This window comes from Zingiber officinale, chromosome 7B (genome assembly GCF_018446385.1).
Source record: "Zingiber officinale cultivar Zhangliang chromosome 7B, Zo_v1.1, whole genome shotgun sequence".
Taxonomy (NCBI): domain Eukaryota; kingdom Viridiplantae; phylum Streptophyta; class Magnoliopsida; order Zingiberales; family Zingiberaceae; genus Zingiber; species Zingiber officinale.
In genome coordinates, this window is record NC_055999.1 from 103,775,605 (window position 1) to 103,802,898 (window position 27,294).

Genomic DNA, 27,294 nt, shown 5'->3' on the forward strand with positions numbered 1-27,294 from the left:
TTGTTGTCTAGTGATATCCATATTATCCATAAAATTCTTCATTCTTTCCTGATCAACCTCATACTCCTGAACGAACCCTGTCACCTGACTATGGAAGTCCCTAGTAAACTGAAAATGATCCTGTACCTCCCTAAATTGGTCGTCAGATAGCTTGAAGCGACCTTCCAACAATCGTTGTTGGGTATTTTGCTTCTCATGAAGGGAGTCTAAAGAGGCATGGAAGTCAGAAAAATTAAATCTAGAGGGTCCCATACCATAGGCAAAAAAGTGCCTAGGAGGTTCCGGATGTCCGGAAGGGTGCGAGAATCCTGATGACAAGGGCTCTTGGTGGTACTCGATTTCTTCTATAATGGAGGGAATAGATTCAGGGTGTAAATAAGTAATCACTCAGTTTGCGGGGTTACGAACTGAAGTGCGCTCGGGGCAAGGAAGGGGTAATGGAAAACCATTGTTCCTAGGGAAGGCAAACACATTCTCATCCTGACAAATCATCTTCATCGCAAGACAAGAATCGATGTCGATCTTGTCATTACCATGAATAACCTATAATCCATCAAGATCACAACCTAGATCGAATGTTATTTGGATGATCAATCCACCAAACACTATCATCCCCGAAGATGCCTTAGCTGCCCTCAACAAATTTTACAAGAAATGAAATCCGGAATCAAAATCTACTTTATTCAACATTGCCCAAAGAGAATAGAGTTCTACCTTTCTAACCACCCCATCACTCTCTCCTCGACCAAAGATCGTTTTGCTCATCACTCGGTGAAGGTATCTAAAGGTCGGGTTTTGCATGCATGATGCTTTTGCTCTAGAAGGCTCATAAGAGTCCTTTGATCCGGTTATTGATGTCTAAAATTCATTCCATCTAATCTCATCATCAAATCCACGGGCACCACCAATGGGTAAACTAAAATAATTATTAAAATCACTAAAAGTCCACCGAACTTTTTTATTCATTATCCTAAAAGTTATGACCCCTACGTAGTCATCCTCGGATGAAAATTTAACATCAATCAAGCTCAAAAATTCAAGGACTAGGCGGGGGTAAGTCGGTGCATGAGTGTACATAATATCATTCCAATCTAAAGAACTAATCATCAAATCTACGTCATCCCTAATTCCTAGCATATCCATAATGGGATCCATATATTTAGTGCATATAATTTTTCTAGCGACAAGGATATCATACCTAGCTTTATGTTTATGATTTCTAAAAATAATATTGAACTCGTTTTCGTTACATTCGTCGCGTGCTACCCTTTTTACCTTGCCTTTTGAAGAAGAAGAAGTCTTCCCCTTGCCTTTGTTGCCTCCTGGTGCATCTCCTTCGCCAGATCCACTACTTCCTCTACGAAGTCTCTTCAAGATCTGCGACATGGTGTGCAAAGTTTTGAGGAATTTCTTGTGGATATGGATCTTGAGGATGGGAGAGGAGGAGGAAGAAGGAAAATAGGGGAGTTACTTCTCTCTTTTCGGATTTGTGGCTTGAAGAAGTATTAGATCTAGATGTATATCTAAGCAAAAATGAACTCTAGAGGTGGGAATTAGGGTTTGATGAAGTGTAGTGGGGAGGAGAAGATTTTTTGGGAGAGAAGGAGATGGAAATTAGGGATTTTGGAGGAGTAGGTGGCGCACACCGGTAGGGGCATAACCGTGTCTTATAGACACGATCAGGTTAGGTGGGGTTCTGCATGACCGTACTGATTGGCACGACCTCCTCTTTTCTCCCTTCGGCCAAAGTCGCACGGTCGTGCCGAATAGCACGACCCATTCCTCCTTCTTCTCTGCATAAGTCGCACGGCCGTGCCAATTGGGACGACCTGAGTCTGCTTCCTCTTTGGCGGTCTTGCATGGTCGTGTCAATTAGCACGCCCCGTGTTCTCCTCTTCTCTACATAGGCCACACGGCCGTGCAAGGTTGCACAACCTGTGGCCTTGGTCCCACTGTTGGCTTCGGACGGCCGTGTGAGATCACACAACCGACTCCTTTAAGCTCACGGTGACTCGCCTTTCGCCATTTTGGTTCCTCTGACGCCTCCACGCCCATGAAATGCTCACGGCCTGCTCGTGGAGGCTTTGCACATCCTGAAAACGAATATCCAAAAATGAAGAAATAATAAAAGTACTCGACTTGAACTTACTAGAGAAATAAAACAATGAACGGAATGATGAACAACAAAAAAAATATATAAAACCCTTGGGTTGCCTCCCAAGAAGGGCTTGTTTTAGGTCTTTAGCTCGACCCCGTTTCAGTTAATGTTGACTAAACCCATGGAAGCATGGCTCTCCTCCTAGGGTTAATGCTCTAGTCTGCGCCTTTAGTTTCGCTTGTGCAAGACAAATGCATTTCTTATTGCTCGCTGGAGGAGAATTCTCATGGAAACTGCACTCCTTGACTTTGTGTATGTTGATTTTGCTAGAATTTCCCTGAGAAGAGGGGTCGCAGATAGAGGAATCAGATAAATCAAATTTAATCCTTTCTTTTCCAATCTCCAAGGATAACTTGTGACTTTTCACATCAATGAGGGCTCCAGCTGTAGCAAGGAATGGTCTTCCAAGGATGATTGGTATCTTGGGATCCGCCTCCATATCCAGGATAATGAAATCTGTGGGAATGATACATCCACCCATTTCTACTGGAGCGTCTTCCACTATTCCCATTGGGTATCTACATGAATGGTCAGCTAATTGCAGTGCCATAGTAGTCAGTTTAATGTTCTGGAGTCCTAGCTTCTTATATAAGGAGTACGGAAGTAGGCTAACGCTGGCTCCCAAGTCGCACAAAGCTCTTTGTATGAGTTCAGAACCAATTTTGCAAGGAATGGAAAAATTCCCTGGATCCTGAAGTTTTGGTAGAATATTTGCCATAAGTAGAGCGCTGTAATTTTCTGTTAATGCTACGGTCTCGAAGTCGCCCTTTTGCCTCCTGTTAGATAAAATTCCCTTTAAAAATTTTGCAAACTTTGGTATTTGGTGCAGTGCATCTTGTTAGGACCAAAAGTAGCTAGAGGGGGGGGGGGGGGGGGTGAATAGCTCGTCGCGTGCTCGTCGCTTGGCGTTGCTTGTTTCTTCAAGGATATGCAGCGGAAAATACAGAAACAAATACAACCACGCTAACACTAGGATTTTACTTGGTATCCACCTCCAAAGGAGGTGACTAATCCAAGGATCCACACCACGCACGCACCCTCCACTATGAAACACTCCTTTTCGGTAACTACCGAGGGCGGAGAAGCCCTACAAGACTCTCAGTACAAGAAGAAGAAAGGGAAATACAAGTTAAGCAAAAGCTTACAAGATGTGCAGTAAAAACCCTAACCCTAACTTCTTCCTCTTGCAATAGATCCGCCTCTTGACTTGGAAAGCCTCCAAGAACCTTCAAGAACTGGCGATCACGTGCTTGTAGAGAGTCGTGGAGGAGCTGGAATGAATCGAGAAGAGCTCGTAGCGATACCGAAGACCACGCTCGCTGCGGCTTTAAACCCGACGCAGCGGTCGGATCCCGATCGATTCGAATGTTCCAATCGATCGGAGGCTTTGGATCGATCCACGGATCGATCCGGCGCTTAGACTCACCGGATCGATCCACGGATCGATCCACGCTTATCGCGCGGCATCGTCCCGATCGATCGGCCGATCGATCGGGACCTCGGATCGATCCGACCGATCCGGAATCCATGGTAAGAATGGATCGATCCACCGATCGATCCACGGCTGAATCGATCCACGGATCGATCCGACTTGGTTTTGCCCAAAACCAAGTCCCAAACCTCCTAACCAACATCCGGTCAACCTTGACTGTTGGTACATCATGCCTCGCATCCGGTCACTCCCTTGACCTGCCAGACTCCCACCAAGTGTCCGGTCAATCCTGACCCACTTGGACTTTTACTCGTCGTGCCAAGCATCCGGTCACTCCATTGACCTACTTGGACTTCCACGAGATGTCCGGTCAACCTTGACCCACTGGACTTCCTTCCTTGCCAAGTATCCATCAATCCTTTGACCTACTTGGACTTCCCAATACCGATGTCCGATCATCCTTGATCCATCTGGATTTCTTCCTTGCTCGGCTTCACTCACGGGACTTTCACCCAGCTTCACTCACTAGGGTTTTCCATCCGCTAGCTTCACTCACTAGGACTTTCACCGGCTTCACTCACCATGACTTTCACCTAGCTTCACTCACTAGGATTTCCTTGCCTAGCTTCACTCACTAGGACTTTCACCGGCTTCACTCACGGGACTTTCATCTAGCTGCACTCACTAGGATTTCCTTCTGCCTAGCTTCACTCACTAGGACTTCCTTCTGCCTAACTTGACAGTTAGGACTTCCCAGTCAAGTATCCGGTCAACCTTGACCTACTTGACTCTTCTTCGATCAATATCTTATTGTCAAACATCTAAACCCAAACCAAGACTCAGGTTGGTTAACCAGGTCAACCTTGACCTGAGGGATTTTGCACCAACAATCTCCCCCTTTTTGATGTTTGACAATACCACAATAACACTTACAATCCCACATGTAAGTTAGGCTAATCCTATAGCCTCCTTCTTCATGCCACTAGGTAATGAACACATAAGTTAAGCTTTTCATTCTCCTCCTAAGAGGGCAAACTCCCTCTAGGTAATGAAAACCTAACTTACTTCCTTTCATTCTCCCCCTATTGGCACACATCAACCCCCTACTAATAAAACACATCAACCCGTCTTTGGACACACATCAACCTATGCTCCAATTTTGGGCACACTTCAACAACTTCATCTGTTGAAAACTCTCCCCCTGATCACAACTTCACTCATTGTGATCAACACAATAATGAAGGTCCCATACCCTTCATTTATCCTTAACTTCTTCCTCAATGTAGACAAATACCCAACCTTGAGCATTTTCTAACATCTTGAGTTCCCACTTGAAATAATGAGGATATCCACTCCCCATTTCAAGTTCAACTGCTCATCCATGAGCATTCTCTTAACAGAAGGTTAACCACCTTCCAAGGTTTATGAAAAATAATTTTCATGTCTTTAAAGAGTCCCTCCCCCTAAAGACATGGTGGTAACTTCTGTCATTGCACCAACAATGACTTGGAATCCCTAAACCTTTAGGAAACCCAGATTTAGAAGTTTTGAGGTTCAAATGTTCAAAATTTGAAACAAACCTCAACCTAAACTTCAATGAAGTCTTCCTTAACCATTCCATCCTTGTTTTCAACACGAAAACACTCTTTTTATGTATACAAATGTATTTTAAGGGTTTGGAATGGTTACCTAGACTAAAATAGGTTCAAAGTGCTGAAATCAGGCTTTCCCAGCCAAAATCAGCAACTTGGATCGATTGGAGTTGGGTAATCGATCAATTTTTCGATTCGAGAACCTCAATCGATCGATGGATCGATTGAGACACCCCTTCGTTTTTCCACAGATGGCTTCCGAATCGATCCATGGATCGATTCGGCCTTCGATCACGACATTGTGGATCGATCGACCGATAGATTGAAATTCCTCTCAATCGACTAGAAAATTCTACAAAAATCCAAAAATTATGAAATTTCGTGTAGACATTGTTTAGGGCATATATTATCAAGGAAAAATAATTTTCTATGAAAATACATCATCTTTTCAAAGATTGACACAAACTTGAAAACTTGCAAAAACTTTAGTGTTTTCTTCAAGTTTGTGTCTAACTATTCAATGGTGATTACTATCAAAAGATAGCCTTCACCAAGGTTTTCCAAAATCATTTTGAAAACTTTTTCAAAACCAATATCCCACCATGTTCCTTGGGCATAATGCACATGACTTGTACATTAGCTTTCCCAATGATGGGAAAACACATATCTATGTGTTTTGATGAAACTAAAACTCAAAAGAATGCACTAAATCAACATCTTGAGTTTTGTTCATCATCCTAACATCTCACTTGTATCTAATGTGCACTAAAACACATACAAGTCATCTTATAGGTCTTTGTGAGATGTAGATTTTGGTTTTGCCCTAATCTAGGGATCATGCATATCTATCTAGGCATTTTGGAGATATTAGACACCCACCTAGGATGTCACTTGTTAATAAGTGTTGTTAAATGTCTTTTGTCCTTAATTACAAGGAATTAAACTTAATGCATGATAATGTTATGACATACATCAAAAAGAAATAATTTTCAAAAGAAAATATCCTATAATTACATGATGTATGAATGTCATGACATGGTATTTTTGGATTTTTCATAATAAAACATGAACGCAAAAATAGACATGATGTCATGACATATGATGGGCAAACAATCATGGCAAGATTTAACATAAATAAAATATACCTAGATTAACTATCTAAGTATCCTTAAAACCTTAGCTAAACTTACAACTTAATCCTAGATTGCCCTTAAGTGCGTCACGAAAACGCCAAAACCTAAATTGGCATTTCTAATTCCCTTGATTAATTTATGCCAATTGAAATTAAGCATATTCCTCAAATGTTGGCATATTTCATTTTTCCACAAGAGTAACACTTTAAAGTTAAGGCCCGGATTGCCTTAAATTTCCTAAGAACATACCAAAATCCCAACTTGGTAGCTCTTGTGAATTTCCCAATATGTGCCTTTTAAGATTAAAATCAAATTTTCACCACTAGGCACATTTTACTTTTTCAAGGAGTAAATAATAATTCCATTTCATTTTCAAAGGTTAACAAAAACCTTGAAAATGCTCCTTGAGTGTCAATTTCCTCAAAGTTGGGTTAACTACCCTTCTAATCGGAGTTGACACTCTCTAACCCATCTATGGGGTAGAGAAGATGCTCCTAGGAACCCAACACCTATTGGTGCTCCTTGGATGCTCTAGATACTCACTAGGGATAACTTCCCTAGATACCTTCCTAGTGACCTTGTTTGGCTTCTTGGAGACCTTGGTCACACTTTCTAGGTCAACTCTAGGGATAGCCTCCCTTGTGACCTTGTTTGTGACTTTCTTAGACTTCTTAGAAGCCTTAGTCACATTTATTGCAAAAATACTCTTAGGGATGACTTCACTAGTATTTTTGGCTTGACCACTAGACCTAGGGTTTGTTCCATAACTATATGGAACTCTATGGTAAGAGGGCACATCCTTCTTAGCCTTTGGTTTGTATCCCAAACCTCTATGGCCATTGGATGGCTTTTGTACCCCTAAACCTAGGTTATGCTCTTTTTGCCCTAATAGGATATTTTCCATCCTATTTAGGGTCTTTTCCATTTTATCAAGTCTTGACCTCAAGACTTGATTTTCCATCACTAAGTCCTTAGTTTTTGTTTTTCCATTAAGTTCATGAGCATTTTTGTTTCTAGGCTTGTAGCTACAATCCTTAGAGTTCTTGCCTAGACTTTTACCTACATTCCTAGCCTTAGATGTAGTAGTTTTGGCATGTAGGGCCACATGATTTTCCTTAAAGCCCTCATGCTTCCTATTCTTATGGTAAATTGCATTAAAATGATAAAAGTTAGAACTATCATGCTTTTTACCATAATGTAAAGGTAGGCTCAATAAATGTTACCTTCCTTTTACCTTAGGCTCCCCCTTGACTTGAGCTTCCTCCTTGAGCCTTGACCATCTTCTTCCCTTAGGGCATTGACTCGATAATGCCCCTTTGATTGCAAGAGAAGCATATGATATGCTCCTTGCTCTTCTTTGTTCCGGAATGGTCTCCTCGGCTTCTCCTTGCCCTTTTGCCCACTTGACCCTTCTTCTTGGCCAAGTTGGGACACTTGCTCTTGTAGTGCCCACTTTCCCTACACTCAAAACATATGATATGATTTTTATTATTAATTGAAATGTTTATACCTTCTTGTGTAGGGATGGCACTTGCTCCTCCATTTGATATTTCTTGAATTTCGGAGGTGGCACCATCTTCTTCTTCTTCACTTGACCCGGATGTAGAAGCTTCTCCTTCTTCTTGATCCGGCGTCACCAAGGATTGCTCCCCCTCAATCCTAGAGGTGGAGGCTTCATCATCTTGAACATGAAACAAGGAGTATGCTCCCTCCTTGTTCCCTTCGTTGCATTCCCTTGAGGATGAAGCTTCTTGGATTTCCTCTTCTTCGGAGGTTGAGCATCTCTCCTCGGAGTCCTCCTCTTGATCTTGCTCCAAAGAGTCACCCTCTCTGGATTCTTCATGATCTTGTACAGTGGAGGGGATCTCTTTATGAAGCTTGTCCAATTTGCTCCATAATTCCTTTGCATCTTCAAATTCTCCAATTTTGCAAAGGATGGTGCTTGGCAATAAATTGACCAAAAGCTTGGTCACTTTGTCATTAGCCTCGCACCTTTGGACTTGCTCTTGGCTCCACTTGCTCCTCTTGAGAACTTTACCCTTTGAATTTCTTGGAGCCTTGAAGCCTTCCATTAGAGCAAACCATTGCTCTATCTCCATCATAAGAAAATTTTCGATTCTTGATTTCCAAGAATCGAAACTCGTAGAAGTGTATGGTGGAGCCACCCTTGTGTCAAATCCAAGCCCATCTTGGAATTGCATCTTAAAGTTGAGCTTGATAAAGTCTTGAACTTGAAGAATTTGCTCCAACTTCTTCACCCTCTAGCTTTTCTTGATATGCTTGACCCTTCCGGCGATGATTCCGGTGAAGAGCGGCCTTGCTCTGATACCACTTGTTAGGACCAAAAGTAGCTAGAGGGGGGGGTGAATAGCTCGTCGCGTTCGCTCGGTGCTTGGCGTTGCTTGTTTCTTCAAGAATATGCAGCGGAAAATACAGAAACAAATACAACCACGCTAACACTAGGATTTTACTTGGTATCCACCTCCAAAGGAGGTGACTAATCCAAGGATCCACACCACGCACGCACCCTCCACTATGAAACACTCCTTTTCGGTAACTACCGAGGGCGGAGAAGCCCTACAAGACTCTCGGTACAAGAAGAAGGAAAGGGAAACAAGTTAAAGCAAAAGCTTACAAGATGTGCAGTGAAAACCCTAACCCTAACTTCTTCCTCTTGCAATAGATCCGCCTCTTGACTTGGAAAGCCTCCAAGAACCTTCAAGAACTGGCGATCACGTGCTTGTAGAGAGCTGTGGAGGAGCTGGAATGAATCTGAGAAGAGCTCGTAAAGCGATGCCGAAGACCACGCTCGCCTGCGGCTTTAAACCCGACGCAACGGTCGGATCCCGATCGATTCGAATGTTCCGAATCGATCGGGGAGGCTTTGGATCGATCCACGGATCGATCCGAGCGCCTGATCTTGAACGCCTGGATCGATCCGGCGCTTATCGCGCGAAGCATGGTCGATCGACGGCTGATGATCGACCTCGATCGATCCACGGATCGATCCGAAGCTTCGTCATGGAAGAATCGGATCGATCCACGATCGATCCACACCGGATCGATCCACGGATCGATCCAAGACTTGGTTTTTGCCCAAAACCAAGTCCCAAACCTCCTAACCAACATCCGGTCAACCTTGACCTGTTGGTACATCATGCCTCGCATCCGGTCACCCTTGACCTGCCAGACTCCCCACCAAGTGTCCGGTCAATCCCTTTGACCCACTTGACTTTTACTCGTCGTGCCAAGTATCCGGTCACCCATTGACCTACTTGGACTTCCACCAGATGTCTGGTCAACCTTGACCCATCTGGACTTCCTTCCTTGCCAAGTATCCAGTCAATCCTTTGACCTACTTGGACTTCCCAATACCAGATGTCCGATCATCCTTGATCCATCTGGATTTCCTTCCTTGCCTGGCTTCACTCACCAGGACTTTCACCTAGCTTCACTCACTAGGGTTTTCCATCTGCCTAGCTTCACTCACTAGGACTTTCACCTGGCTTCACTCACCATGACTTTCACCTAGCTTCACTCACTAGGATTTCCTTCTGCCTAGCTTCACTCACTAGGACTTTCACCTGGCTTCACTCACCAGGACTTTCACCTAGCTTCACTCACTAGGATTTCCTTCTGCCTAGCTTCACTCACTAGGACTTTCACCTGGCTTCACTCACCAGGACTTTCACCTAGCTTCACTCACTAGGATTTCCTTCTGCCTAGCTTCACTCACTAGGACTTCCTTCTGCCTAACTTGACAGTTAGGACTTCCCAGTCAAGTATCCGGTCAACCTTGACCTACTTGACTCTTCTTCGATCAATATCTTATTGTCAAACATCTAAACCCAAACCAAGACTCAGCTTGGTTAACCAGGTCAACCTTGACCTGAGGGATTTTGCACCAACACATCTATCAGTGGTACTTCTACGTAAATTTCCTTGATCTTCTTCAGGAATTGGTTGAACTCTTCATCCTTTTGGGATGTTATCAGTTTCTGATGGAAAGGAATTGTCTGACTTTGTGGGGGAATTTGAAGAGTTTCTTCAACTTTCTTGATGATCTCCTCTTCATCCCTGTTCTGGATCTGATTGGGCAGTGGGGGAGAGGGCACTTCCTCTGAGTCAGGTCCTTTCTGAGTAGTGATTTGGGGTTCTCCCAAAGTTCATTCGCTCCTCAGCTCGATATGGTTGTAGTGTTCCATTGGGTTTATATCTAGCTTTCCTGGAAATGTTCCCTGTGCTCTTGAGAATGACTGGGCTATCTGGCTGTCTTGCATCTTTTAATGTTTCTCAGAATTTTCCATTCTTTGAGTCAATTGCTTGATCTCATTCTTCATCTCTTTTTTCTCTGAGATGGCTTCTTCAAGCATCTTTTCGATTCTGGACAGCTGTGAAGGTTGTTGTTGATAAGTCTGTTGTCCAGATAGGTAGCTCTATTGCCCAGGTTGATAGCTTTGTTTTGCTGACCCTTGGTCTTGATTGTTCCAGTATGAGAAATTTGGATGGTTCCTCCATCCAGGGTTATATATGTTGGAGTACGGATTGTTTTGCTTCTGGTTGTAACTGACTATTGCATCGCATTGCTCAAGTTGGTTTATCTGTGCTTGTATTGGCCCTAGGGGGCAAGTATCTTGAGCATGATCCGTACTTCCGCAAGTTTCACAAACACAAACTATTGCATTAGCCGTGTTGTTGCCCATGGCCTCAAACTTCTTGGTCAGAGCGTCCAGCTTCGCAGACATGAGTGTGACTGCATCTACGTCGAATTTTCCTGACGTTTTTATTGGATTTCCTGAGAAAGAACCACCAGATCTTTCAGTTGCCCACTGATGGTGGTTCTGTGCCACATTCTCTATGATCTCTTTAGCTTCATCAAGGCTCTTGTTCATTAGTGCTCCTCCTGCTGCAGAATCGAGGGATACCTTCGTGTGATAGTTAATTCCATTGTAGAAGGTGTGTAGAACCAACCATTTCTCAAGGCCATGATGGGGGCACTGTCTCAGCATACTTTTGAATCTGTCTCAGGCTTTAAATAATGATTCTGAGTCTATCTGTTTGAAGCTTGCAATCAAATTCTTCATGTGAGCAGTTTTGCTTGGTGGATAGAATTTGTCCAGAAATTTCTGCTCACACTGTTCCCAAGATGTAATGCTATTTGCTGGAAGGGAATTTAGCCACTGCTTGGCTCTGTCTTTCAGGGAGAATCCAAAAAGTAATAACCTCACTAATTCTGGAGGGGCTCCCTTCACTTTCATGGTACCACAAATCTCGTAGAAAAGCTATAAGTGGTGGTTTGAATCATCGTGCAATCCTCCTCCAAATTGATTCTGCTGAACCATGTGAATTACTGTAGGCTTGATTCAAAATTGTTGGCTTCTATTGGTGGTCGAGTGATGCTAGACTGAACCTCTCGTGCATAAGGTGTTGCATAATCCTTCAACAATTTATCAACCATCTCTGAAGATTCTTGTACTGCTTGAAATGCTTTCTGAAGGTTTCTTCTTCTCAAGAAAGTTCTATCTATTTCTGGATCGAACGACAGAAGTTGTCCTGAAAGATTAGCTCTTCGCATGCAAAAACAATATATGGAATAGAATGCAGAAAATAAAGAAAAACAAAGATAGAATTATTTATCTCTAAAATGCAGAATGTTAGAAAAAGAAGAGGTAAAGGAAAGAAATAAAGTCTAGTCTAATCTAATATGATTATCACTAATGTTATAGACGTAGTCCCCGACAACGACGCCAAAAACTTGTTACAATTCTACAAGTGCACGGATTCATCGTCAGTAATAAAGATTATCGATCCCACGAGGACTGGTTATAAGCACTAGCGATGGCTCACTTAGGATTAGCTAAACTACTAATGGTTGTAAGTTATCTAAAGAAAAGGGGTTTGGAAACGGAAACGAGAACTAGCAAAGAAGAAGTAATAGACTTGGTTTTTGAAGAGTCATAGGAGTTTGGTTTCACTGTGGTGGTATTGATGTATCACATTCTATCCTTTACTCATTGTCCATCAACATGCATTCGCCGGAAGTTGAAGTATCTATCCTTAGGTACCAAATAAAGAATATCCCTATGAAATTCTGTTGCGGTTAACCCTTGTCGCTAGAGCGCCTCAGTAGATGACGAGAACACTACTCTAATTGGTGTCACTAACGATAGAGATAAGGAGCTTAGTCTGGTCTCTTACTTCCTTGTAGAGGAGTTGTCTCTCCTTTCAAGGAAGTGCCCTAGATATCCATGAACGGGTTACCCCTGTCACTAGGACCCCTCGGGTGTACGATCTAGGATATCCTCTCTACGAGATAGACAATTCCTACACAATCAATTAACACGATATAGAGATCGAATAATCGAAACAAAGCAAGCAAAATCATCCAATGAAATAGAGGCAAAAGTATGAGTCTTTCATCAACCAATCCACAACTACTCCCTCATCCTAGAACAAGGAATCTACTCCATAGACGTCGGAGAAAAATCCGAAGACATAATGTTAAGCATATAATTCTCAAAAAAGAAGAGAGAAAGAGAAAAGACGCTTATCCAACGACGACGAGTGATCTTCAGATCCAATCCTTTGATTTTGGAGTTGATGTGGTGATGAAGGATCGCTGGACGGAGGTCCTGGAGGGCGTGGAACGGCACCAAGTTGATTCTCTCCCCGACGGCTTGCTTCCCGGCTCTTCCCCCTTGAGGAAAAGGGTTAAACCCCTTTTATAGGCTAGGGCGCGGCTGCGGCGGTACGACCGTGTAAGAATGGCACGACCATGCCTCTTCTTATCTCTGGCCGCACTGCATGGCCGTGCCAATTGGCACGACCGTGTGAGCTTCGGGCTCGGTTCCTAGGGCACGACCGTGCAGGGTTGCACGACCGTTCCTTGCTCGGCTTCGGTCTTGGGGGGCACGACCGTGCGAGTATGCACGACCATACTCTGATTTGCCTCTGGGTTGGCTGCACGACCGTGCAAGAGTTGCACGGTCGTGCACTACTCCTCTCCTGTTTGGCCACACGGTCGTGCGAGGTTTCACGGCCGTGTTCTCTGGCTCGTTCCGGTGCGTCGACAATCGTTGTTTTTACTCCGAAAGTTGTCTCTGTCATCACAATTCCAAACAAAGAGCAGATATCCGAACAAAAGAGTATATATGATGAGTACATGATAAAAGAGGCGATCATGCAAAGAATATATACGTATACAGCAAGTGAATATGCATTAAAATATACATAAACGATTATAATATTTACGCATATCAACATCATATGTTACGGTTGCAACAAGAAGGGGCACTTCAAACATGAATGCCCGAATGAAGAGAAGATCAAGAATGCAAAGCAAAAGAAAGCACTAAAGGCGACTTGGGATGAGTCTTTCTCGGACGGATCGGAAGATGATGAACCAAAGCAAACTAGCTACCTCGTGCTGATGGCAACTGGAGGCAAAATGGATCAAGAAGAAGAATCCAAATGCGAGTCGAGCAATGGATCCACATCTAGTTCAGATGAACCAACTGGGGGTAACATTTAATTATACCATAAATTTTTTAAAAATTATTTCCTACTTAAACAAAAAATTAACAAAAACTGAAGAACATACAAAACTCCTCCTTAAGGAAAATAACATCCTTAAGGAACAATTGAGCTTGACCTCCTTAACTAAGTTCAAAACAAAAATTCAACTCAAGCTACAAATCTTGAGGAAGAAAATTCTGTCTTAAAAAGTCAAGTTAAAGAGTTAAAAGAACAGTTGAAAAATGTTACCTCAGGATCCAAGTATCTAAACATGATACTTGGATCCTAAAGAGCCATGTACAATAAATTCAGACTTGGATATAACTCTAACTCTATATTTAAATCATTTTTAACCCTAACTCAAAATAAAAAATTAACTAAAGCTTAGGTTCCGAAAGCGTACCTAACCATGTAAGTAGGACTTAATCAATATTATATACCATAAAATAAAATACACTACCTAAATCAAAATAAATCAAATAATTCATTCTTAATCTAAAAAATTAAACCTTCAAAACTAAATTCAAACCTAAAGAATAAAATAATTAAATTTAAAATTAAACCTAAATTAAATAAAAATTAAATTAATCTAAACTCAAAATATAACCAAGTCTATTATAATTATAAAGTAAATTGACACAAACCTAAAATCTAAACACAAAATTTAATAATTCTAAGTGGAGGCTCCAAATTAATTTGCACCTCTAAAAATAATAATTTACATGACTGGATAATTAGGACTATGATAAATAAGGATAAAAATTTAACTTAATAAATGGTACTGGATGATAATAGATTAGGGAAGCTCTGTCCATGCATGTCTAGGAAGATATGACTTCGACCTGGTACATTTGGCTTAGTGGAACTAGCTAAAGCTACCCCTTACTAATGCTAACTAGTTAGACTAAAGTTTTGTATTAAGTTCAGTGGATAGGACTATTTAAAATTTTTTGAAGGCGTAGTTACTCTAATGATGTCTAGATGACTCACCATAACTTAGATGTTTATCCTAAGAATGCCTATTTATTGAACCTAAAGCTAAACTGAATTCTAACATAAGTTAAACTAAATCCTGAAATTCAACTGACTCATTTCACAAAATTATAGGATTTCCTGATTGAAAATATAGATCGGGTGAGATGAATAAGGATTAAATTAAAAAAAATAAAATAAATTAACTTAAATTAAATTAAATTAAATTAAATTTAAATTAATTAAATTAAAATTAATTAAATTAAAATTAATTAAATTAAAATAAAATCTAAGCCTAATTAAAACTTAAAATGACATTTAAACTTGAATTGAATTAAATTAAATTAGAAAAAAGGGAGTTGACCCCGAAGGCACCTCCGATACAATCGGAGGCACCCTTGGAAGGGAGGGAAAATTCTCACCCAACCAACTGAAGGCGCCTTCAATTGATTAAAGGTGCCCTCCACAACACATGGAAGACACCTTCCATCGGGCTGAAGGCGCCTTCAACTAGACGTTTTACAGCGATCAAAGACTTGCTCTCTGTTCGCAGTTCTTCACTTCAAGATCCCTTCCAGTGGTGATTTTACACCTTCTCCATTTTTCTCCTTCCAAATCCCAACTATACCTCCTAGGTACCTTCTAACTCAACCTATCTAGTTATTTTCTTTATCTATATGCTTTTTTGTGAATGTTTGCATATGTATACATTACTTTAGGAAACGACTAAATGTCATTCCATCCCATCCTAGTTCGAGCAGTATCTCCTCTGCCGATGCTAGATTTCCCACTGAGTGACTTAGTCTAGATTTCCTAGAGCATTCATATACTACACTTAAATCTAGGTTTCTGAGTATGTCATTGACTATTATCAGTTAGATAGACTAGTTTACTGTAGTTATTCAATAAACTTAGACTTGTGTGCTCAATTTTATAACAACCTAGTTAAGATTAATGACCTGACATATTCCACCAGATTAGGTGGTAAGGACTTTAGGTTCTCACCCACTCTATTATATGATACCTTAGGATTTAGGAGAGCTTCATACCCTTTTTTATGTTACCCTAGTAGGGATTTTCCATTTGGTGAACCATACTCCCATATTACATTGGATACTATCCATATATATTTTTTGGAGAGGAGAGACTACTAACTGTGACAGACTTCAGGTCACTCTCTCTTAGGGTTGAGGACTATGTACTATATCACGTCTTGACCACCTGCATTTTAACGATCACATCTTGTGATGTTGCGATGATGTGACCCTCCCACTCTTTATTCCTGTATGCACAATGTCAACGCCTAGACATCGATATTGCATTACACATGTTTCAGAATATCATGCATGCATCCAGTCTCATTAGTAAGCGGCAGGTTCATATGCCCTACTATCACATTTTAACTTACATATTTTTGACCATAGGGGTAGATATGACCCAAGGTACATCCACTTCCCTTAGCGCTTATGATGAGATTGGTCAGTGTCAGCTTGCATTCATGCATATAGATGTCACCGCTCAAGGGAGATTAGCTTGGAGTGTGGGACCGCAGCTAGACATCCTAGACGAGGCCGAGGAGAATTTCCCACTTATCATTCCGGCCAAGGGGGAGGAGATGCCATCATTTATGACTGAGGAACTCTTTGGACCTCTTTCGACCTAGCCCTTGACTTTGACCTAACCCTCAACTTTGCTATCTGTAGAGGACCGACTTGCTCGCCTTGAGGAGTCTTCCGCACAGATCTGACAGTCAGTCTTGGAGGGATTTAGTTCTATCTAGGGGGAGATGACCACCAGATTTACCTATCTTCGGGAGGAGATTATTGGGATGTATACTATAAGCCTAACTTTTGCATGAACATCCGTTTTGAAATATTTTGAAATAAGAATCACTTTGGTCAAATGTTTACATTTTATATTTATATATATATCAATGCAGTTATCAATTTACTTTATATTGTAGATAACATGGTGTGTGGTGCCACACAGAAGATCATATTATCAGTTCCTTATAAATTATAAATAGTAGCTCACAACCAAGATGGATTGGGACAAACCATTGGAACGGTTGTAGTGTAATTTGGTATTAGTCTGTTTTGACTATAAAATTACACTAGTACACTATGTGTGTATTGAGCAGGACCATTTGAGGTTGTTTAATTTGTACTGACTATATAAAAGAACAGAACCTCTGTTATTATGGATGTGCGTCCTCTTAATCCCTATATAATAACAAGCATGTATACTTAGTATTTATTTCTTTAACTTATCAATGGGTGAGATTTATTCGTTAAATTAATAGGCCCGATGAGTTGGGAGATAGTATTATTTATATAGTATGTTGTTGATTATAGAAGGAATCTATGTCCTAATTATTTAGGCTGATGATGTCCCCTTGAGGAGCTCATAAGGATTATCATGTAAACCCTGCAGGTGGACTTAGTCCGGCATGATAATAAAGTTGAGTGGTAATACTCTTGGAATCATATGTTAATTAATCGAGTTGTCATTAAATCAATTAATTAACGGACATATGATATCTTAAACACAGGGAGATTAACGCATTCATGATAAGAAGGAGTCCATATTATAATATGGGATTGGTGCGGTAATTCAATAATAACCTTTTAGTGGTATGAGTTATTATTAATGGACTTGGGTTGGGTGTTCGGGCCGAACACAGGAAGCCCAAGCCCATCAAGAGGCCTAAACCAATTCCTCCTCTAGGTCCCTATTGTAGCCTCTATATAAAGCCTCGCATCCACCCATCCAAGTTAGTTGTTATTTTGGTTTCGGCGCCACCTCCTCCCCCTAGGGTCGGCGGTACCTCCCTTAAAACTTAATTTTCCACAATTCTCTTCTCCTCCTTGTGGTCGACGCTCCTTCTTCCCTTGCTAAGGCCGACGCCCCTCCCCTCCTCCTTGCTTAGGGCCAGCGCCCCCTCCTCATTGACAAGGGTCGGCACCCCTCTTCCCTTGCTAAGGGCCGACAGTCCTCTTCCCTTGCTTAGGGGCCGACACCCCATCCTACATCCCTTGGTGGCTGGCGGCTTGGAGAAGAAGAAGAAGAGGAGAAGGAAGAAGAGAAGAAGGTGCTTTATCCTAGAGCTTCTCTTGGTGGTCGGAGATTTGGAAACAAAGAGTGAAAGGGTGTTTGTCATCTTGGTAGATCGTTACCCACATGACGTCTAAGAAGAGGAGAGGAATACAGCAGAAGATCAAGAGGTCTTTAGCTACAAAGGAAAGGTACAACTAGTTCTTTAATATCGCTGCGTAATTAGTTTAGTTTTCTTTGTATCATTTTTGAATACCAACACAAGAGGCCAGCGATCTTGTACTTTGATCAAGGTGTGCTTTGATCCATCAAGAACTTGCTTGATTGATCAAACACATGTCTGATCGAACATGCGGGTTGCTTGGAAAAGTTCTGTACTTGTACAATTTTTTTCTACAGGAAAATTTAAATAGAACGAAATTCTAGCGCCTTCAAGTGGTATCAGAGCATGTTTTCTGGTTCTATGTGATTGGTTTTCGGTTAAATTATGTACTGCTCGTATACAAGTTTAGCCCGGATAATTATAGGATGCGCTAGAAAGATTAATTCTGTGGTTGCAGACATCCTAGATCCAACTATTATGGCTTTTTGTGTGTTGTGTATGATTTGAACCCTCGGGCATGTCGATGTTGTTTTGTGTGCATGATTGTAATAATTAAAATACAGTCGGTCGCTGTATTATAATTTTTTACATTTTGTTCGATTTAGATTACATGTAAATTCTTTTGTGGAATATATGATCGATAAATGTAAATTTTTATTTCTTTTGTTGCGACTTGTATCCTTTCTATGCGTGGTGCTATTTTGAGGACCGGAGGCACGACGAAGAAGGAAGCAAGATAGATGCGATGGCTTGATCCATTGACGATATATTGGAGGACAACATTGGATGAAGCCATAATAGTTGGAAATTTTATTTTCATATTTATTGCCTTTATATGTTGTTTGTGTGTGTTGTGATGATGGTTTTATGTGCTGTGATGTGTGTGCATGTTAAAATTCCTAGATTTAAATAACTAAGTAGGAGAGAGATTATTTAAATAAATTCCACAGTCTCCATTACTAGTTTGTAAGTGATGCATTCAAACTTGCGCATTGGCTTTAAGTGCCTTCCTCCATATCGGATGAGTTTGTTTGCAGATCACTAGATCAAACTTCCTCTATGGATGATTATAGGAAATTATTTAGGTATGTGTGATCTTCTCTATCTGAAGTGGCACAATCCTAATTAATGGACTAAGTATCAAGTAATGGTATATACTTAGGCACATTTAATAGTGTCCCCCCCATCGGAGTCACTACTATTATTTGTGTGACCGAAGATGAACCAACTATTAATTTTATTTGTTATAAAGTTAGGTTGACAAGATAATAAAATTAATGGGTAAAACCTCCTCTTACAAATGTTTGAATTAGTATACGTCCACACTATCGTGGCATATGAAATTCACGGTATTTTGAGGTGTTGGTGAATCTAAATTATATTGTTTGAGGAATAGATATTATTTTAAATTCTAAAGTTTTGACCAAATATTTTATTTTATGATTCTCAGGATTTCAAAATGGCTTTCAATCCTCTTGTTGTTATTTTAAAAGAAAATAAACTTACTGGTCCAAATTATATTGATTGGAAACGGAACTTGGACATTGTCTTAACTGCTGAAGAATACAAATTCGTACTTCTTGAGATTTGTCCTAGCGTGCCTGATAAGGATTCTAGTGAAGAGGAGATAGAGAGACATAGGAAATTGGTCAAGGCAGATGAGATGGCGCGGTGTTACATTTTGGCTTCTATGTCAAATGTGCTGCAACATCAGCATCAGACCCTACCCACTACTTATGGCATGATGCTCAATCTTAAGGAACTCTTCGGACACCAGATTCGGGTTGCCAGGCAGGAGGCCATGAGAAACTTAATGATGACCACCATGACTGAGGTGACACCCGTGAGGGATCATATCCTCAAGATGATGGCTCATTTGAATGAGATGGAAGTCCTTGGAGCTTAAATCGATGGGGAAACCCAGGTCGATATCATTCTCCAAACGCTGCCCAAAAGTTTTGAGCAATTCCGCCTGAATTACAACATGAACAAAAGGGTTTATTTGTTGGCGAAACTTTTGACAAAACTCCAAGCGGCAGAAGGGCTATTTCGTCAAAGTTCTCAAGTTCACATTGCTAAAAATGTTTCTGCCTCTAAGCCGAAAGGCGGAAAGAAGAAGAAGAAACAAGTTGGTTCGGCAAAGAAATTGATTCGACCTCAAGGGACTGGGCCGCAGGTAGGTGTGAAGAAGTCGAAAGGCAAGTGCTTCACATGCAAGCAGTCTGGACATTGGAAGGTGGACTATCCTCACAGAAAGGAGAACAATAAAGGTATATCTTATTCATTAGTTATTGAAACATGTTTAGCGGTATTATCTACCGGTACCTGACGTGTAGATACCGGAGCCACTGATCATGTCTACAATTCATTGCAGGGGTTCCAGAAAACCAGATGACTACATGAAGGGGAGATCACCGTCTACATGGGCAATGCTACGAGAGTGGCAGCTGTTGCAGTGGGAGATGTTTATTTATCTTTTGATAAAAATAAAACTTTGATTTTGAAAAATTATTTTTACATACCATGTTTTAGAAATAACTTGATTTTAGTTTCTAAATTATTTATGGATGGATATTCTGTTTCTTTTGATGACAAAGTGGTTGTCAAGAAAAATAGGGTGGTTATCTATTCTGGTGCGTTGGTTGGCAATTTGTATACTCTTAATCCAATAACTCTCATGTTACAACAAATGAAAATTAATAACACATCTTTTAATTCTAATAAGAGAAAGCAACCTTAGGAAATGAACCAAACATATCTTTGACATCTAAGGTTGGGTCATATTAACTTGAGTAGGATTCAAAGGTTAACAGCCGATGAACCTTTGGGTTCATTGGTAGTGGAAAACTTTCTGACCTGCGAGTCTTGCTTGGAAGGAAAAATGACTAAGCGGTCTTTTAAGACAAAGGGGTATAGAGCTAAAGAAGTGTTGGAATTGGTTCATTCGATTTGTGTGAGCCTATGACTATCCAGGAAAGAGGTGATTTTGAATATTTTATCTCTTTTATAGACGACTATTTGAGATATGGGTACATTTACTTGATGCACCGCAAGTCTGAGTGCTTTGATAAATTTAAAGAGTACAAGGCTGATGTAGAGAAACGTCATGGTAAAAGTATCAAGATACTATGGTCTGATTGTGGTGGAGAGTACCTCTTAGGAGAGTTTAGGAGTTACTTATCAGAGGTCGGGATTCAATCCCAATTGTCTGCACCTGGTACACCCCAATAGAATGGTGTGACAGAACGAATGAATAGGATTCTTATGGAAATGGTTAAATCAATAATGAGTTATTCAGAATTACCAAATTCATTTTGGGGATATGCTCTGGAAATGACAACGTACATTCTGAACTTGGTACTTCTAAGTCAGTACCCTCTACTCCCATAGAATTGTGGAATGAGCTTAAGCCTAGTTTGAAACACATTCGAATTTGGGATAGTCCAGCACATGTGCTAAAGGGAGACACTGATAAGTTGGAATCATGTACAGAAGTTCGCTTGTTCGTGGGATATCCTAGAGGAATGAAAGGTGGTTTGTTTTATAGTCCTAAAGATCAGAAGGTCATTGTTAGCACCAATGCCCATTTTTTATAAGAGGACTATGTAATGAACCACAAGCCCATGAGTAAAATTATTCTTGAGGAAATAAAAGAGGACATTTCTACTTTAGTACCAATGGTATAAGATGAGATACCACAAGTAACTGCAACACGTGTCACAAATGATACACAATTACAGGTAGTGTCTTGTCACAGTGGGAGGGTTGTTAAACAACCTGAAAGATTCATATTTTTGGGAGAGTCTTCGGGCTTGATCCCTAGTGAACATGAAGCTGATCCCTGGACATATGATGGAGCACTCCAAGATAAAGATGCAGCATCTTGGCAAAGTGCAATGAACTCTGAAATAGAATCTATGCATTCTAATCAAGTCTGGGAGCTTGTAGAACCATTAAATGGTGTAAAAGTCATTGGATGTAAATGGGTCTACAAAAGAAAAAGAGGAACAGATGGGAAGATGAAACCTTTACAGCGAGGCTTGTTGCGAAGGGGTATAATAAAAAAGAGGGAATCAATTATGAGGAAACTTTTTCGTTGGTAGCCATGCTTAAATCTATCCAGATTCTTTATCTATTGTTGCTCATATGGATTATGAGGTTTGGCAAATGAATGTCAAGACAGCTTTCCTTAACGGAAGTCTTAAATAAAACATCTATATGAAGCAACCAGAGGGATTCATTACGAAGGGCAAAAAACATCTTGTATGTAAACTCAATCGGTCCATTTATGGACTGAAGTAAGCTTCGAGATCTTGGAACATCCGATTTGATGAAGTGATCCAGTCTTATGGATTCATTCAGTGTTTGAATGAGTCTTGTGTATACAAGAAAAGTGGCGAAAATGTGGTGGTATTTCTTGTACTATACGTAGATGATATTTTGCGCATTGACAACAATGTCAAAGTGTTGTCAGATGTAAGGGTATGAATGTCCAAGTAGTTTGATATGAAAGACTTGGGAGAATGTGGACATATTCTTGGGATCAAAGTAATAAGGGATCGCAAGAAAAGGGTGTTGTGCTTATCCCAAGCTTCATGCATCGATACTATCCTAGCTCGTTTTAGCATGCAAAACTCCAAGAAAAGTTTTCTACCTTTTCGGTATGGAGTACCTTTATTTAAAGAGATGTGTCCTAAGAAATCAAAGGAGATAGAGGAGATGAAGGCAGTTCCTTATGCTTCGGTTGTAGGAAGCTTAATGTATGCAATGTTATGTACGAGATTGGATATCTATTTTGCCATGGGCATGGTTAGTAGATATCAAAGTAACCCAGGACTGGGACATTGGACTACCGTAAAACATATATTAAAGTACCTAAAAAGGACTAGGAATTATATGCTGTTTTACCAGGCAGATGATTTGCTCCCTGTGGGTTACACAGATTCAGACTTTCAATCAGATAGGGACAGTAGTAAATCAACCTCGGGGTATGTGTTTACTTTGGGAGGTGGAGCCATAGCATGGAGGAGTGTTAAGAAGAAATGCGTTTCAGACTCCACCATGGAAGCTGAGTATGTGGCAGCCTCTGAGGCAGCCAAAGAAGCTGTATGACTTAGAAACTTTTTGATGGACTTAGATGTGATTCCTGGTTTGCCCAAAGTTATCACAATTTATTGTGACAACAGTAATGCAGTAGCAAACTCGAAGGAACCATGAGCCCATAAGCCAAGTAAACACATTAAGCGTAAGTACCACCTGATACGAGACATCGTAAAACGAGGAGAGGTTGTTGTCGCCAAGATTACATCAGCAGATAACCTGACAGATCATTTCACTAAGGCCCTTCCGGCGAGAGCTTTTGATAGACATGTTGAGGGGATGAGAATCATATGTATGGCAGCATAGTCTATAAGTGGGAGATTGTTGGGATGTATACTATAAGCCTAGCTTTTGTATGAATATTTGTTTTGAAATATTTTGAAATAAGAATCACTTTGGTCAAATGTTTGCATTTTATATTTATATATATGTGAATGCAGTTGTCCATTTAATTTATATTGTAGATAACATGGTGTGTGGTGTCACACAGAAGATCATGTTATCGGTTCCTTATAAATTATAAATAGTAGCTCACAACCAAGATGGATTGGGACAAACCATTGGAACGGTTGTAGTGTAATTTGGTATTAGTTTGTTTTGACTATAAAATTACACTAGTACACTATGTGTGCATTGAGCAGGACCATTTGAGGTTGTTTGATTTGTACTGACTATATAAAAGAACAGAACCTCTGTTATTATGGATGTGCGTCCTCTTAATCCCTATATAATAACAAGTACATATACTTAGTATTTATTTCTCTAACTTATCAATGAGTGATATTTATTCGTTAAATTAATAGGCCTGATGAGTTGGGAGATAATATTATTTATATGGTGTGTTGTTGATTATAGAAGAAATCTATGTCCTAATTATTTAGGCTGATGATGTCCCCTTGAGGAGCTCATATGGATTATCATGTAAACCCTGTAGGTGGACTTAGTCCGACATGATAATAAAGTTGAGTGGTAATACTCTTGTAATCAGATGTTAATTAATCGAGTTGTCGATAACTCAATTAATTAACGGACATACGATATTTTAAACACAGGGAGATTAACGCACTCATGATAAGAAGGAACACATATTGTAATATGAGATTGGTGCGATAGTTCAATAATAACCTTTTAGTGATATGAGTTATTATTGATGGACTTGGGTTGGGTGTTCGGGCTGAACACAGGAAGCCCAAGCCCATCAGGAGGCCTAAACCAATTCCTCCTCTAGGTTCCTGTTGTAGCCTCTATATAAAACCTCTAGGTCCCAGTTTATAAATAGACTTCTTGAGCTTACATAATTTATTGACGTTCTCAGATTTTATAAAATCAGGAGGTTGTACCATATATATTTCCTCTTGTAACCTTCCATTTAGGAAAGTAGTTTTAACATCCTTTGCCAAATCTCATAATCCTTGTAAGTTGTTATAGCTAGCAAAATTCTAATGGACTTAAGCATTACAATGGGCGAAAATGTTTCATCATAGTCAATTCCTTGACGTTGATTGAAACCCTTTGCCATAAGCCTAGCTTTATAGATACTTATGTTCCCATCCATGTCAATCTTATTCTTGAAGATCCATTTGCACTCTATGGGTTTTACCCCAACTGGCACATCAACCAACTCCCAAACTTGGTTGGTGTACTGGAGTCAATTTCAGATTTCATGGCTTCCAGCCATTTCTCAGAATCATTTGAAGTAACTGCTTCCTCGAAAGTCAAAAATTCATCATCTTCAATGAGTAGCACTTCCTCATCTTGGGTTACTATTCAACCATATCTATTTGGCTCTGGGTGTATTCTTGTAGACTTACGTTGATCTCATATTTCTTGAGCAGTCTCGGATGAAGGAGACACTTGTACTTGTGGCACTGTCTTATTGTCCAACTGTTCATCTTCCAACCTATTTGTAGGGTCTATAATTTCTTCAAGACTTACTTTGCTCCCACTATTTTATTTAGAAATCAATTCTTTTTCCAAGAAAGTAGCATATCGAGCAACAATAACTTTGTGATCACTTGGGAGAAAAAAATAATATCCCATTGTAGCTTTGGGATAACCTACAAATGTACATTTTATGGATCTTGCTACAAACTTATTAGAATTTTCATTCTTCGCATAAGCATCACAACTCCATATCTTAAGGTAAAACAAATTTAATTTCTTTCTAAATCATAATTTATATGGAGTCTTATCTACTGTCTTAGTTGGAACTCAGTTAAGTGTGTATGTTGCTGTTTCTAAGGCATAGCCCCAAAATGACATTGGAAGACTTGCATGACTCATCATTGATCTAACCATATCCATGAGTGTGTGATTTCTCCTTTCCAAAACACTGTTTCACTCCGGTGTTCTAGGAGGTGCAAGTTGAGAAATTATCCCACACTCTTTTAGGTAATCAATGAATCCTTGGCTTAGATACTGGCCACCTCGATCACTCTGAAGGGCCTTAATCTTCTTACCACGTTGATTTTTTACCTCATTCTTGAACTCCTTAAACTTATCTAGAGTTTCAAACTTATGGCTCATTAAGTAGATATATTCATATCTCCTTAAATTGTCAGTAAAAGTCATGAAGTGGGTATACGCTCCTCTAGCTTGAGCTTGTAATGTCCCACAAACATCATTATGTATGAGTTCTAGTGGTTCCTTTGCCCATTCACCTATCTTGGTGAAAGGCTTCTTGGTCTTTTTTCCTTATAAACACGCTTCACGTGTATCTATGGACTCTAATTCAAAAGAGTCAAAGAGTCCAAATATCCATTACTAAATAATCTACCGATACATTTTTGGGTTATATGACCAAGTCTACAGTGCCAGAGATATGTCAAATTTGAGTCATGCAATTTCTATTTCTTACTTTTAATACAATAAATCGGTTCATCTAAGTTAAGAACATAAAGACCATTATTCAATGAATCATTTCGATAGAATACATTGTTCAAATAAAAAGAACATAACTTGTCCTTAAATTAAAATACAAATCCCTTGGCATCCAAACTCGACACTGAAATGATATTCTTTGAGAAACTAGGAACAAAATAATAATTTTCTAAATTCAAAATAAGTCCACTAGGCAAATTTATTGAATAAGTTCCTACAGCTAACACAGCAACTCTCGCTCCATTAGCTACTCGTAGGTCCATTTCGCCCTTAGACAACTATCTGTAGTTACTTAGACCCTGCATGTTTCCATAAATGTGAGAACTACTTCCAGAATTTATGATCCATGATGAAGAAATAGAAAAATTACACTCTACCATAAAGATACCTAAAGCATCCGCTCCACCGGCATCATTCTTCATGAAAATATTATAATTTTTCTTCCAGTGACCTTTCTTTCCACAATGGAAGCACATGACCTCCTTCTCATCAGATTGGGGGTACCTGCATCCCTTTCTTAAGCTTCTTTTGAGCTTGATATCTAGGATTCTTCACTGCATTAGCCTTGGGATTAAACGTCCCGGTGTTAGGGCGCTTGTTAGTCTTTCTGACCATCATTGCATGCAGTGAAGGATTTACCTTCATATCCTTCTTAATAGTTTGCAGTATTACCATCAGATCAGTCAAACTCTTGTCCATGCTGTTCATGTTGAAGTTCAACACAAACTGAGAAAATGATGGAGGTAGTGACAACAAGATTAGGTCAACAGCCAAGTCCTGGTCTAACTTGGAACCTAAGCTCTCGAGCTTCTCTATGTACCCGATTATCTTGAGTACATGAGACCCAACTTGGTTTCCTTCCTCCAACATGGTATGAAATAGTGCTCGAGAGGTTTCATACCTCTCTTCTCTCGCACTCTCTTGGAAGAGCTCATGCAAGTGCTGATCAATCTCCCTAGCACTCATATTCTCATGTTGTCTCTGCAACTCGGGAGACATAGAAGACATCATTATGCATTGCACATCCAGTGCATCTTCTATATACTGAGAATAATATGACTGATCTTCATCTGAAGCATTGGGTATAGTCTCTTTCAGTGGTTCATCTTCGAGCACGTAAATTTTTCTATCATGTCTTAAGACGATTTCCATTTTCCTATACCAATCCAGGTAGTTGGAACCGAGGAGGATATTCTCTTTCTCGAGAATGCTTCACAGTGATAAGATAGTTGTGTTTGCCATCTAAAATCTAAAACAAAGTTTTAGTATTTATAGAATATATTTAATAAAGGTCTTTTATAACTTCTATTATTTTATTCAAGTCCACATCCCCCACTGTTAGAATCAGAAATTAG

At 40.1% G+C, this 27,294-nt stretch overlaps 1 protein-coding gene across 1 annotated transcript; it reads right to left on the reverse strand.

Annotated features, from left to right (window-relative positions):
* Positions 1 to 1,979: 1,979 nt before the first annotated feature.
* LOC122004634 lies at positions 1,980 to 27,091 on the reverse strand. The gene is made up of 2 exons (XM_042559488.1): positions 26,444 to 27,091; positions 1,980 to 2,093 (listed from the first exon to the last, which is right to left on the reverse strand). The coding sequence occupies exons 1-2, from the start codon at positions 27,089 to 27,091 to the stop codon at positions 1,980 to 1,982; spliced, it is 762 nt and encodes a 253-aa protein (XP_042415422.1).
* Positions 27,092 to 27,294: the final 203 nt, after the last annotated feature.

Excerpts from the sequence above, each read along its gene's own strand:
- LOC122004634 (XM_042559488.1), bottom strand. The coding sequence starts at position 27,091 with ATGGAAATCGTCTTAAGACATGATAGAAAAATTTACGTGCTCGAAGAT. Across the intron at positions 2,094-26,443 it reads AGCTTAAGAAAGGGATGCAG|GATGTGCAAAGCCTCCACGA; the intron begins GTACCCCCAATC and ends ATTCGTTTTCAG.